The 15,258-nt window shown below is 34.9% G+C and overlaps 1 protein-coding gene across 2 annotated transcripts in view; it reads left to right on the top strand.

The window, feature by feature from the left end:
- Window positions 1-15,258, top strand: part of LOC103614940 (contactin-associated protein-like 4) — a 215,125-nt gene that overhangs the window by 119,924 nt on the left and 79,943 nt on the right. For both annotated transcript variants that reach the window (XM_017733352.1, XM_017733351.1), the window contains exon 4: window positions 14,955-15,102. In XM_017733352.1, coding sequence (XP_017588841.1) covers window positions 14,955-15,102 — 148 coding nt within the window. The remainder of the gene's footprint in view (window positions 1-14,954; window positions 15,103-15,258) is intronic.

Here is a 15,258-nt window from a genome sequence, read left to right as displayed (position 1 = left end):
ATTACTAGAATATTAAGTATTCTGAATTTAACAAGTAGGTTTTTTCTGGCGTTTTTCCTCTTTTTCACGCTCCAGAGTGAATATACCATGGAAAAATTCTTCCACTTACTATGTTTTCTGCCCTAGATGTCCTAGATAAAGCCTATCATTAATTTTCAGACTTAATTTTGATCATCCTTGGGAGGTTATTTTTTACATGGAAGGAATGTCTCTAATACAGTCCTACTTTAGGATTTTCTGAAGCAATGAGTCAATTCTAACTGATTTTTGGTAGCATGGATTGAAATTCCATTCATAACAACCTGGATTTTTTTCCCAAACTTCCCTGTATTTTCAATAATACAAGTAATACTAAGATTTGAAGGTCATGTTTGAAGTTGATCCGGTTTGGCCAAATTTAGAAAGATATCCTCTGAGAGAAGGCAGGTCACTACTCCTCCCCCACCAGGTTTCCTCAAAGGAAAGTGAAAGAGATAAAAACTATTTATTTAACAAACACATGGGAAAAGAATAATAATGCTAAATAATAAAATCTCTTGCTGTGGAGAAAAAACCTGGGAAAGTGTTGGAGTCCTCCCTTTGGTCTCCTCAGAGCTGGGGCTTGGCCCAGGGCCAGGCCCTCTGTGCCGTGGAAAGTTTTCCTGACGTGCTCCGATATTGAAGCAGTCCAGTAGAAAAGGGAGAAAATCCGAAATGCCAGGGAAGGGAAAAAAATTCAACTCTCAGTCTCTTTCCAGAGAAAAAGAAGCTGAACAACTGGCCAAAAACTGACCGGGGAGCAGCAAGCCGGGTGCTTCCTCGCTCCCCTGGCACAGCTGGGAAAAATAAAATTGCTATCTCTGTGTGACCTTGAACAAGCTGCAAACTGCTTTGAAAAAGTTTTGCTCAGTTTTTCCTTCGCCCTCTCAAGCTCAGTTTAGAGACATAGAAAGGCACAAGAATTAATTTCTGGGCATAGGGCAGAGATATGGGATACACATCATAAAGTCACCCCAAGACAGAAGTACAATTTACTTGTGTAGGACAAGTTTTTGTCTCAGTATGTGTGTAGCTTGGTAGGCCATATACTCAAGCCTTCTTACCCGGGTGAAGATCTGTTACCCTGCTTGCACAGCTCTGATGCGTTTTTCTGTTAATTTAGCTTTGCTGAGATGAAACTGGTATCTCTTTCTTGGGCCACAATTGGAAAAAAACTACAGAAATCTCTAGATTCAAGCTAATCTTTAGGTTTATAATGCTGTTTGTAGGTTTGGCTAAGTGATTAGAAAGGTTATGACCAGGACAAAATAGAAATTGATGGCTCTCTTTTTATGGCAGTCAGGGACCATCTGTCAGAGATCTCAGAACAAGTTGGGTGGGGTAATTTACTCCTCTGTGAGCATGATAAAAGCTATGCTGTAAAACCATGGAATAATCCTAGAACAGAATTTGATGAGACATACAATTTCTGAATGTTGGTCCTCAATCTGGTAAGGTGCAGAAAGCAAAAAGGATATAAGCTGCCAAAAGACTTCTTAGGAGGTTCTGGTCAAAAAACCAGCCTGGAAAAAAGGGAACTTTTAAAAGTTAGGTAGGAGCCTTCTCTTCTGTGTCTGCAAATTCAAGTGACAGCAGCTCTTTGCTTGATATAGAAGAGTCTGTTCCTGGAAGAAACCTTGCTAAAATAGCCTTTCTTTAGTTTTGTGTCTCTAAAGCAAACATGTAGTAGATCCATAATGCAGCAACAGCTTACCTCTTTTGTGCAAGCAAAAAAGCTACAAAGTTCATGAAAGATTGTTAAAAAATTAAAGATTCTATGATTTTATTTTTTTAATAATTATTGCTTAAAGATGTTCTGAATCTTCTGCACAGTAGGTCTAAGTGGGGATTTCATCCCAAGAACAGAGTCAAGCATTCAGCATTTTGGACTGAGTAGTAAGAGGGAACTAGACTGGAGTCAGTGACAACATCCTTTACAAAGCAATGGATATTTTCTCTTATTTTCAATGATTAACAACTAAATACTTTCATTTTTTAGAATAACTTTGCTATTTTTTATGGTACTCTTGAGTCTCTGTTGTGTTGCGCACAAGTACATGCACAGACAGGTGTAGATGGATAGACGTGTTGTAGAATTTTCCGTCTAGATCTTTAGCAGCTAAAAGTTGTTAAAGCCACCTCAGACCTTAGAGGCAAATGTCAAATGAAAAGACTTGATTTATCCATCTAATATGATGGATGAGTAATTATTTTGGGGTGCTGTCTAATAAGGTTACAGGAGGGAAAGCCAGGTGTACAAGTGGGGATCATGTTTAATTACTTCTGTTGGATTTCTTTTTTTCTCTTTTAGAGTACAGGTAAATTTGTAAATTCAGTCTGAAATAGATAGTCTTTTTTTATTATTTAGCATTGTCAAAATATCCAGTCACTCCAACAACATACACAATTCAGCACATAAACTCACAGATGGTTAATGTTCCAAAACCAACTTTCATAGTCTTCATTTGTAAAGAGCAAAAACCTGCAGAATAATGCCTGTAAGTTTGTGTTTCATATTCATTTATCAGCTTCAATCATTCCAGCTCCTAATTATGGTCCTAGAATTTATTACCTGTGGCAGAACCATTTTCCCCTCAATTTCCTTTCAGTGTTTTCTACCTCTTTGGCAAGATGTGCATGATTCTTGGTTTACAGTTCTGTGTAGGTTAATAGCTGATCACTACACAGAGTACCAGCTTCTGGAATTCCCCTCCTTCTGTGAGAGATGGTAATTTAAATCTTGTTCTTTACCAACTAATGAGAAAAGACCAGCAGACCGGCAGGCATCATGAGCACATGCCTTTTCAGATATGACAGAGGTGTGAGGAAGTTTTGTGCATTCCTTGTGCTTACTGTCCTGGTAAGAATCCCCTTAGGACAGACTTCACACAGACCTAATGACAGGTAAAATTTCACACAGACTTAATAAGAAACTGAGTGAGCATATGTACTGAAAGCAGAGTCTGAGAAATTTGATGGCTGGCTGGGTTTTTTTTTGGTTGGTTTTTTTTTTTTTTTTCAGTTCTGAATTTCAGTTAATAATATTTTAGAATTAAAAAATATAATAGTAGTCACACATATCTTAAGAAAACCCATGTTTTAAGCTATCATAAGTAGCTTAAAATTGCAAAAGTATTAAAATAATGGTAACTTATTCTAAGAATTACATGAAGAGATTATGTAATAGCTAATAAATTAATGGTTCTGATAATCCATTATTGCATTGTGTGTTTGTTGACATTGGGTTTTTAAAATGTGTATTTATTTCAAATGTTTGTGTGGAATTGTTTGTATTTTTAATACATTTACCAAGCAGAGTGATACTCTTTATAAATATATACAAAGCTTCCTACTTTGTTGTTTGAAAAAATGAGATAACGAAATGTGACATTTATTAATATTTAAATTACAATGTGAATGACATTTTCATTTTGAAAATATTAGAAATCTTTTAGTCTCCCTGTGTTATATGAAGATAATTTCAAATGTTGTTTGACCGTTGAAGAATGATTTCCATTTTCTGACAGATCTAAAAGCATGTACAAATTATACATATTAAATTCTTGTGTCCTTTTCCTGTGCTCTTTTTGACATTACTTCTGATGCCAAGCTGGTAATTTCCCAAACAGAAGCAGACTTCTTTTATAATTACCCTGATCATTGATTTATTCTGTGATGACAAAGATTTTTGGGAGCAAATAATTCCTTGTTTCAAAGAGAAGGTGCCCGTTACAAAGAACATTATAAGACAGAGTAAAATCAGTATTGATTTAATTCATAGCTTTCAACATATGTTAAAAAAAAATTAAAGTACTTATGTAGCTGTCATGAAGTATGAACTTACCAGCTTTTAAAATAAATTAAATCTCAAGAACTATAAATGTGAGAATGGTCTTGAGAATGACTGAGTTGATTTCTGTGGGCACTTCCTAGTTCTTTGGGTGGACCACTCACTATCACACAGAGGGACCGTATGAACTGATGGAGTGTTTCACCTTCTGCCTTTCCCAACATGTTCTTCTGCCCATCGTACTTGTAAAAGACACTGGTGAATTACTCTGTAATTGTTCAGTTAATTATATTGTATTGCCATCTAGAATTTGTTTTTAACCTTTGCTCTCTCGGTTCTCCAAGGAAATCACTCCTTGTTGAATTGTGGTCAGGAAACTTTGTGCTTGATCTTTGTCTTGATTTATTTGTCTCCAGATTTGGGCCTTCCTTAGGAAATAGAACGGAGTTTCTACTGTAGCACAAACATACTAAAATGCACTTCTCAAAGGGAAGGAATAAGCTGCTCTTCAATGTAGTGGCACCATGTTTTTTAAACTGGCTTCAAAGGAGTGTCCCCATGGTCAGATGTCAGCAGCACTCTTATTATTTCTTTTTGCTTTTTATGTATAAAATATGATAGCACCTGAAGTACTTGCTGTCCTTAAGAGTGGATTGTGAGTTAAACTGTGTGCACTTAAATGCTGGTTGTAAATGAAAGAGAAAACAGTCCTCAGTAGAATTACTTTCTTCTGATGCAATCTGTATTTACAGAGTGGAGTAAGAATATTTTTACAAATATGCATCCCTGCAACTTTATGTGTCCTTAATTCAACTGGGGAATTGAGATAGACTTTTGTGTTTGTTACAGGAGTCACACGATAATTTCTTTTTTTTCCCCAAGAACCCCTACTGGAGACTAAATAAAAAAGTAAAAAATTAAAGAGGAACCTACTACTAGAGTTCAAATTTAGATGTACCTCTGAATTGCTTCAAGTTCTTACTTAGTTAGATCTCAGTTTGGATGCTTTTCAAAAAGATTTCAGAATCAGCTCATCTGTTCAGATGCGTTGTTTTCTCAAGATGTAAGAGGACAATTCTCCATTTTCTTCCTCCTTGCACTTTGCTTTTTTCTAGATGCACCAAGTAGGTAGTGATTACTGGAAAACTAAAACTATCCACTTGAAATAGCTTAATTTATAACCATTCTGCAGCACCAGTGTGCACCAAAGGCACTTAAAGATGTTACAATGTAAGCAAGATCCTTTACGGTGAAATACTACAAGAAACCTAAAGTAGTAAAAATTAATCTATCACACTCTGTCCTACAGACTTCTGCAGTTTTCTATACATCAAAAATCATCTAAAAATTTGTTTGAAATTAAATCTCATGTCACAAACAGTCAAAGAACTCGCATTCTTATTTTTAGGAGTACTGTAAAAGAAAATAGTATTTTATGGAGCTCTAAGTTCCACAAGCAATGTCTACATTAAAAGAAAAAAAATCTTACTGTTTAGTTATTTTCTTTTCCTACCCTACAGAAAGCCATGATGGGCTATCCATCCACAGTTTTGGTTTAAAAAATGGGTTTAGGTCCAGCTTCATTCCACTCTGGAGTGTTATTGTTTCTCTTAGAAAAGCTATTCCCACATGGTCTCTTTTGAGTATCAAAGCTAATTAAATAAAAATTAATTTCAAGACTGCATTTGAGCAAAGAATAATTTAGTTTGAGAGAAATGACCACCCATGTACCTATAGTCATTTGATCATAATTTCCAATGCAATGTACAAATGGCTTTCACGGTCCCTCATCCTTCAAGCATTGTCATTAGTGTTAGACATGAAAGTTATTCAATATTCTGAAAATTATTATATTAGAAGCTGGCAACACTTTTACTTCATCAGACTTGTGTGGCTTCATTTTTATCTCACAAGCTTGTTGCTGGCATGAGAGCCTCCTTCTAGGAATACCATGTTGAGCAAGTGAAAACAAAATTTGTTTGTTCTTTCATTTAAGAAGGATCATTTTTAATATAAAGAAACATCCTTCATATTGATCATGCCTATTCAATGACAGTTTATCCAGAAAACAGTTAATTATTGAAAGAGAGAGGTTGATTGTTTAAGAGTAAATGTCTTGCAGTGTGGACTTCACAATCTATGCAAGCTCCGACCCATTTTCTCTGGTTTGTATTTTTGCTTTAACCCATATTGACAGATGTACACATAGAGATACAATTAAATGTTTGTTATGTTTACATAAATTAAAGAGATTAGCATCACAAATTACCAGCATTATTACCATATATTCAGTCACGACCTCTGAAGAAGCAGAGGTATTGTTAGTGATGTCATGTGCACCAAGTGAAATTTATTCCCATTTTTCCCATGTAAAGTATGATTCCTAATTATTATAGTTGAAAAACCATAAAAGACCTTTAAAATTTGAAATTCAATGCTATGTTCATCCTGTTGTACCATGAAGAAATATGCTTTTGGGTTTTTACTTCCGGGTGATATATTTCTCACATGCTATAACAGCATTAGCGTGGAGCTAGATCTGAGTGATACATACAGTAAAACTAGGGACTCTAAAGTAAACACTAGGCACTCTGCCTATCTCTGAGGTAAATCAATACTAGTGTAACTTGGACTTGTGGTTTTAAACTTGGGATACAGGAGCTGGGACAGCTGAAATCAAAGCATTGTCAGTTTCTGATGCAATTTATGGTTTTTGGGGGTTTTTCTTCTGTCTTTCTACCTTAGCAAACTGAGAAGTTGAAGTAAAATATTCTGTGGAGGATATGGCGTAAGTGGTCGAGGAGCCTGATCATTTTAGCTTTCATATAGAAAGTGATGTATCAGAATTATTATTAATACTGTATTGGTACCTGAGTTTCCTTTTACTTTCCACCAGATAGCTTTATGAAGAAAGCTGTTGGCCATCACTGATGTGTCTTCATGCGACAAACCATGTGTCCTATTTTCCCTGTGAGCCATGGAGTTATTCAAATTTGTACCTGGAAAGAAACTTTCTCATCTTAAATTGTCTTCTCCCATCTCCATTTGAAGATTTAACTTAATGTTGTTTCTGCAAAGTCTTTCTTTATTCACTCCTTCTGTGTATGCACCCAACCCACTCTCTGCTTGTCCTTCCTGTAACTCATGGGCACCACCATATCAGCCAGTTCTTTGCCTTCCACAAATGTACCCATTTGCTGAGGCTTGCAGGTGTGTCCATTCTGTTGGCTGCCCATCATGTGTTCTAGATTGCTCTCATTGCAGGCCAGATTTGCTGGTCACTGGTATTTGCTAGTCATTTATTTGTATTTAAATGCACAGCAGTACCAGAACTACCATTACTTTGCTGCTTAGGTTATCCAAATATCTCAACTCTGTGTCAGAAACAAATTATCCATACGACAAATAACTAGGAACTTGTTTTTATTGCATTGTGTGGATTTTAAGACACATCCCTTGGGCTCAAAGAGAGCACTCTAGTCAATATTCCTAAGTCATCTAGTAGTATGTTTACAATGCAGTCTTTGCTCTCTGCATTACATTTCTGAGGCATCAGATGCCTACTAGAGCAGTAGGCTCCACCATGAATGCTGACATTTCTGAAAAACTGAAGCTCTACTTTTGTATTCCAAATGTTCTTAACAGGAAATATTTTGCACATATTTTTACTAGTCCCTGATTACTACTGAATGCAACCTTAATATACATTTGTTGAACACTTTTGCACAGAATTAATATTAGTATACAGAACAGTCTTAGGGCCTTATTGTTCACATCATATCCAAAACATTTAATCTCAGTGAGTTTCTCTGGCTTTTCATTTCATAGTATCTTTCATCAGAGTAAAGCTAAAAATATGAAAGCTAATTGCTTTTGAAAGGTTTTCTAATAATCATCATGGCAAGCCCTATGTTAAAAGAAAAGCGAAATTTTGCCGCTAAGGTTTTTGGTGAAATGGGTGAAATATTTGGCTAATGTTGTAGCAACCTAAGAAATGGATTGTCATGTTAACTAGGTGTTATACACTGGTCTAAGTCCATAATGATGAGTTGAAAAGGAATTAATATGCAGAAATTTCTCTAAAGGTAGAAATCATGAGACATCATATAAGAAAAGCAACAAAAATAATTTAATAGGAAACCTTCTTATTGAACTATTTTATTGTTTATAATCCTCAGGACATAAAAGTATTTGCTGTGCCATTTCTATGTTGCATAGTTAATGAGGTTTCTTTCCTTTCTTTCTAATAGTCTGATTTCATTTCAAAGCAAGGTGTGAAATTGTAGGAAAAGAAAATTAATATTATAATAACTTTTTTTTAATATTGCTTTGAGTAAAGAGAATACCCATGTATTGTTTTGACATTTCAGTGGATTTCATACACTGCTGTTACACTAAAGGTATTTTAGTTATATGAATTATCTTTCTGGTAGTCTCTGAGTTATGTCATGTGTTACAGAAGTACAGTTGTGAATTCTGATTCCTACCTAAATTTCATACAATGAGAAATATACCATCTGCACTTTTTTTTTTTTTAAAGTTTTAAAAAGAAATTATATGGAATAAACTGGTTAAATATGTTGCTGCTCTTTGAAAATATTTCATAACACTTATGGAGTAAATTATTTCTACGTGTATAAATTCAATTTTGCACTTCAGATTAAATACCACTAGTAAAGAAATTCATTTACTCAGAAGTGTGGTGATTAAACTTTAAATTAATTTGAAAGTAGAAAGGACAGTTGCACTGTAGCTCAGATTCAAAATTCAATATATTAATATTTTACAGATTATTTGAAAGGGATTTATTAAAAACGGGGGAAAAAAGTGAAAATAAAACTACCTAACTACTTTGGTTATTACCTTCTGAGATCATCAGAGTTACCTTTGGAATATCAGAATCCAACTCATTGACTACAGATCCATATTATAAAAACGTTATCTATATTCATTTCAGTTAAAGAGTTAGCTAATCTTTGAGAGTTGTAAAAGATTATGTAAAATTCCAGTAATACTATTATGAAACACGTTCACATTTTCAGTTTTCAGGAATACTCTGAGGTCCATGTGCTTAGGTATTAATAAATAAAACATAGTGGATTCATAATTATATATTGGGATTTTATAAAGAAGAATTGTTATGATAATTTTTTAAAGGAGAATGTTGTGCCTAGTTGTGTCAATACAAGAGCTCCCTCCGATGGTGACAAGTTACTTCACATAAAATTTTTTACTATGTGTGAATGAATGAAAGGAAATAAGGTAGATGGAAGAATTCAAAACACCTGTTGTGACTGGTGGTTTACAGTAAGATATTTTTATTTTTATTTTATTTATTAGTCCCTATACCATGTCATCTAGAAAATTAAGTACCTTTTCATTTCAGCTATGCTGAACAAAAAAGGGGGGAAACAAAAGAGAGACAGAAAGTACATTTTATTAAGCACATTTCCAAATGAGCTTGGTTAGCTGTAGATAAACCTCTTCTGGCTAGCAGTAGCTGTTCAAGAGCCCTGGATTCATACCCTTTTATGCACCCCTGCAATGCTATATCCAACTGCTACTATTGTAACAAGAAACAAACCCCACAACCTTTTTCTGTTAGCTTAATTTTAGATATTGAAATCTCCCTCTTCTATGTTAGTATGAAAGCAAATTGTTTCAATTTTTTCTCAAAAAGAACAACAACCACAACAAAAACAGAAAAACAAACAAACAAAGAACTCCCCAAACATAAACCCTGAACAAAACAGAAAGGCAGAAGGAATCTCTAGAGTTCATTCACAACTATCAGTTGCCACTTTGATAAATTAACTGGCAAGTATGGTATCATCCTCTCTTCGTCTCCTAATTCTGGAGCTGTTCTCTTATGTAAAGTTATGCTAATATTCCATTCACATAGTAAAAGACAAAAAAAGAGAAAGAACCATGGCAGTGAATAAAACACTCATGAAATGTAAAGAAATACCAGAAAGAGATAGCCTGAAAGAATATGGATACAATTTACCCCACTATCCTGTCTCTGAGTGACAGTGATGGATATCTGTAAGTACAGTAGTGCAGTAGTGGAGATTTAGGTGTTACAAGCAGTGGACATTGACTGGAACAAGAATTTGTGATGATTTTCTGCCAAGTTTTTTTTTCTATCTGATCTATGTTAATCTGGTTGTCATTAATATGTGCTATCCTGCTTTACAAAAGACATGATCATTCAAATTTGAGTATTGTGTGTTTTGGTCAATTTAAGGTAACTCTAGTATATCTCAGCTGCATCTTCAAACAATTCAGAGACAAGATTTAGTGAAAAATACAGTGAATAACTTATGGGGCAGGGCTCCTCACTATAATGCCACTGTTAGTATTTATATGAAACATATCTGCCAGCTTTTGCATATATTCTTCATAACCACTGAAGTCTTAACAATCTGTTAATTTAATCTCTGTGATCATTTTGTCCTAGCCATAACTGCAGTGTGGACATCTAGGAAAGGAGGCAATTTTCTGGTACAGTATTTTCTGGTCAGAGTGAAGGACTTTCACATTTTTTCACTTTACTGGACAGTTCAAACCTGTTAACTTCCAGAACCAATTTCAATAGACTAATGATAACCATGGCGGTAATAGGATGAGAAGGATGAATCTGAGTGTTTGGATTCTTGTTCAGAAAATATATCAATTCATTTTCATTGTACTGTGTACTAAGTTATCTGGTATAGGCACTCATTTTTTTACTGAGATGTAAATAATTTAAACTGCTGTATGAACTTGGATGTAGCTTAGAAGTATTGGGAGAAAATGGGAGAGATGGGTTAATCCTGCAGCATTATTTTTATACAGTAAAATATATTTTAACAGTTCCAAGTTACTTCATAGTGATTTTTTCAACTGCTTTTTCTGTTGTTGGTACTAGAATTCATAAACCACAAGATGAAGTTAGACCCATCTTCAGTTACGCTAGTACCACATTGCTAAGCTTCTCTTCCAACAAAATTATTCAGGTCCTGTTCCTGTACTTGTCATTAAACGCCGAATGGGGATTTGTAGCTAGGTGTACTTACATCTATTTATATGTGTATATTTATTTGAGTAGTATTTGTAATAAATATATTTATTGCAATAGGTACACAATATACATTAAAAAATTGTGCATATTACTTAATATTATGTTTAACAATGTATATATAGTGTATTATACAATAAAAGTTATATTTGTAAGTAAGTGTCATGTCCTGTTGATGCCTTAGGATTTTAGCTTTTATATTTTCATATCCTGTAATTCTTTAATGTATAATTCTAAAAACTCCATTTAACCTGTTAACTAGTGTTCTCCCATTTTAGGTCAGACAAAACCAATCCTGTCTAGGCCTGAAACTCAACACTTTACCGTCTCAGGCCCCGAGAAGTGTAAACAACAGTGGGTTATGGAGGGAGCAAACTTGGGGTAAATGACTTCATTACCTGAAGCTGCAATTAGAGAATTAACCCCAGTATGAAAATGGACCAGACTTATAAAAGTATGAAAACCCGACCCAGTGACCCGGTCGTCCATTTTGGGTGTAGCCCCTGGGGCTTTGGCTCCCCAAAGTGTACCTGAAGGCCCTTCAATAAATATACCTGCTTTTTATTCTCTTGGTTTTGTCTAGCCTCTGTTTTTAGGTAGTCCCATTGATGCCTCTTCTTGGTCTTAAAATCAGGAATCAAACATGGTTAGAAAGGAAAAAGGGATTTTACCTTTGTATTTATTTTAAGGATCCTTAGGTGCACTATGTCCAGGTCGAAGGCACCTCAATGCACACTGCAATGCACACCACTCAAAAGATCTTGTATAACATTATAGGTCTTATTTATTAGCATATCTATCAAAAATTCCCCAATGAGGGGCTTGAATGAGCCCTCCCCCCCCATACCTCAAGGAACCTTCCCCTGGATGGCTCTATCTTAGCTTACAGAATGTGTTCTGGAGAGGACCTTGGGGTCTGGGGCACACTGATCCCTAACTACGAAGCTTTTAAAATGTTTAGTCTCTTAGCTTAACAAACAAGTCCAAGAATGTAGGCAAAAAGCACTAAGAATACAGAAGTTGTAAAAAGGTATAAGAAGTATAAAAGAAAAGGCAAAAAACCATCATGGTATCACCATCAAGGCATCACTCTAGGTTACCTAAAGTATGGGTTCTACACAGCTTCATTTCTGGGGGAATTTTTGATTGGTGAGAAAATTTTGGACTGGATGCCCATGTTATCCCTGATCTAAATCCACATGTGCTTTCTACACAGATGATGGACAGAGAAACCAAGGACTTTTTTTTTTATCTTCTCTTGATGCAAGTTCACCTTCACAATCATTCTGAGCTTTCCAATGCCCTTCTATGGACAGACTTAACTTTACCAGCACAGTCCAGAACATATTTGTGCTTTCTGACACCACAGTGAACTGAATAATTCTGTCTTGACAACAGGGTTAAAGTAGCTTGAGGTAAAGAAATTACTAGGTTAGAAGCTGAGTAGGAGGCTTAAACCAAGTTTGAGAGCAGGCTCTCAGTTCAGGCTTCAGCACAGCCCAGAATACTTTCACTTCATGGAATAAAACAGGCTATGGAGAGTTTTCTACTTAGGTATCTATGCTGCTAAGTGGCACTGCTACTGTTTACAGCTAAACTGCAATATAGTATTTCAGTGTTTCAAAAACCACATTCTTTGAGGAAGATGGTTTGTTTTCAAGCTATTAAAAAGCAGTATTATTAAAAATATAGCAGTATATTAAAAATACAGTACCTGTAAATACATCAACTAGATTCAACAAGCAGTTGTATTGGGTTAGCTGTGTGACTCTATTAAAATTTATGCAAACAGTGTTTATTAGGTGCAATTATTAAGTGTATTATTCCTATTAACTGAGGACCGCATTACATCTTTTTAACCATTAGATGCCTGTGTAGGTTGTGAAGACTCTGCATAATCTAAAATAATGGCATGTTCCCGATACATGATTTGGCATATGAATGAAGTGATCTGAACAGTCTGGAGAAGGAGGGACAGGAGGAAAGAAGCTCATTATATGGTTATAATTCTATGTTTTGAAGATTGCTGGATGGGACCATGAAACAGTAATCATGTTCTACTGTAAAGACAGGACTGTCTGTCACCTCAAATATAATTCTCCTCTAAAAAGCTTACAAGCTGCTCTCATACAAGCTGGTTTTGGGTACGCCTTTAGTACTGTAGCCTGGAGAAAAAGCAGTCTGATTTTGCCCTCTCTTTTTTTGAAGAGGACTTAAACTGAAAAAGCCTGAAAATACATATTTTAACCTCTAGACTGTTTAAAACAAGCAATAAAGACCCATTTAATACTCAACACAGTTGATACACTCTAAAATGTGGTTTTCCCAGATAAAAGCTTTGTAAAATTACAGCAAAAAAATACTGATTTCTTAACTGGCCATTCTGAATGGTGCTAAAGGAGTAGTCAGAAGTATTTTTAGGTTATTGCTGAAGCCAAAAACCAAATTTTAAATTAAAAACATAAGTGTTTAAATATACCCTACAGTAAAAAAATAAAGCCATATACATTCTGTTTTCAAAACTTAAATTAATTTCTATGAGGTGGCTGCTCTCCAAAAACAATTTTGCAAAAATTTAAATCTTAATTGAACACTTCATTTGCTCGCAGTACTTAAACTTCTGGGCCCTGGTTCTGGTTCAGTCAACAAACTAACTGGCACTTTCAAGAGCAGTTATATTTGTTACAGACTGCAAATAGGATTTGAAGGGACAAGAGGTCTGGAAGGGTCTCACCCTCCAAAGAGTAGCTCTTCTCTGTTTTTTGTTATAATGTATTTCCACTTTTACCTGCTGTGTTAATGGAATTACAAAGCACGAAGCTGAAAGTGGACATTCAAAGTCACTGACTCTCATTGCTTATTAATAGGTTAGCTTAAGTAAGCCAATGCACTAACTGTTGTTCTGGTTTTTGTTTTGGTTGGTTGCTTGGTTTGGTTTGGGGTCTTTTTATTTAATTTCTTTTTTTTTCCGTTGAATGTTCAGAGACTAGAATGTATTGAGATTTTACTATTACAGGGGAGATAAGGTTCAAAGATCTGTGTATAGAAAGGTAAATAATGAATGCAGTGACGCTCATCTCTGCTTCTAAAACTTATGGAAAGAGAAGCTGCATACCTAAAGATGTTGGTTGCTATGTATTCTCCAGTTGCAACATCTGTGGCTTATACCTATGGCAACAGCACTGTTCATACAGCCAGAAATGGGTAATGTTTTAAATACTGTTCATCTGAATATTTCAGAGAGCTATCAGATATTTAGATTCAAAATGTCTGAACAAATACTTTCTGCTTTACATACCATAAACAGGTAATGATACAAAAACCACCACACAACACAGTGAAATCAAAATATATTCTCCAGTTTTTAGAATTCTAAAGTTTATTATTACAGCTCATTTTTTTTCTTTCTTCTTTACATTTCTTTGTCTTTCTGTTTCCTTTATGTAAGAAAAAGGGAAAGTAGTTTTATCAGTTAAATATTGCAAAATAAGTTTACTTTTTTTCTTTCACCTGGGTAAAAAATTGAAATGTAGATTCTTCTTTTTTTGACAGGACACTAAAACAAATTCCTTTTACAATACATTGGATTCTTTAGTTGGAAACCAGTCTTTTATTTCCATGATCTGTCAGAATAAGACCATTTTAAATGCAGCTTACTATGCATTTAAAATACATGCTTGCAATGAAATTCGTCTAAACTTTCAGTTGAACGACTTTGTAGAGATCACTGTGTTTTCTTATGCTTAAGGGTTACATAGAGCCATACACTGAAATGGGAGGATATTCTACATGTTTTTGGCAGGACTTACTTGGGTTTGAAGGGTTTTGTTCACTGAAATTTTAGAAGATGTTAGATATTTTGTTGAGTGGGGCATCAGTGCTAAATACACAAATGAGTCAACACCTCATGCGGAAGAATAGTCAAGATTGATTCATCAGTTGTTCCTGTGCAATTCACTGACAATTCCATTTTATTCCTGTTCTTGACTGTTTGCCAGATGAGGTTATAAAATGAAAAAATCAGCAATACTTCCATGTACTTCTGCATTCAATGTGGATGCTGATCTCTTTCTCATTTTCTTCTAGGCCTTTCCTGGAAACACAAATGCGGACAGTGTCGTATACTATAAACTTCAGCATTCTATTAAAGCAAGATTTCTCCGTTTTGTGCCTTTGGACTGGAATCCAAATGGCAGGATTGGAATGCGCATTGAAGTGTATGGATGCACATACAGTAAGTTTTTTTCTGAATTAGCTAAATGAAATGAATCTTCATGATTGTCTTTTGCTACCTAAATAGCACTTGAAAGTAGATTTCTAAGACTAAATTTAATCTTGAATAAAACTGATTCAGTAAGTTTATATGCAGACTTCACTGCAGATACTTCTA

Source organism: Corvus brachyrhynchos, unplaced genomic scaffold (assembly GCF_000691975.1).
Source record: "Corvus brachyrhynchos isolate BGI_N302 unplaced genomic scaffold, ASM69197v1 scaffold424, whole genome shotgun sequence".
In the NCBI taxonomy this organism is placed as follows: Eukaryota; Metazoa; Chordata; class Aves; order Passeriformes; family Corvidae; genus Corvus; species Corvus brachyrhynchos.
This window is presented reverse-complemented; position numbering and strand designations above follow the sequence as displayed.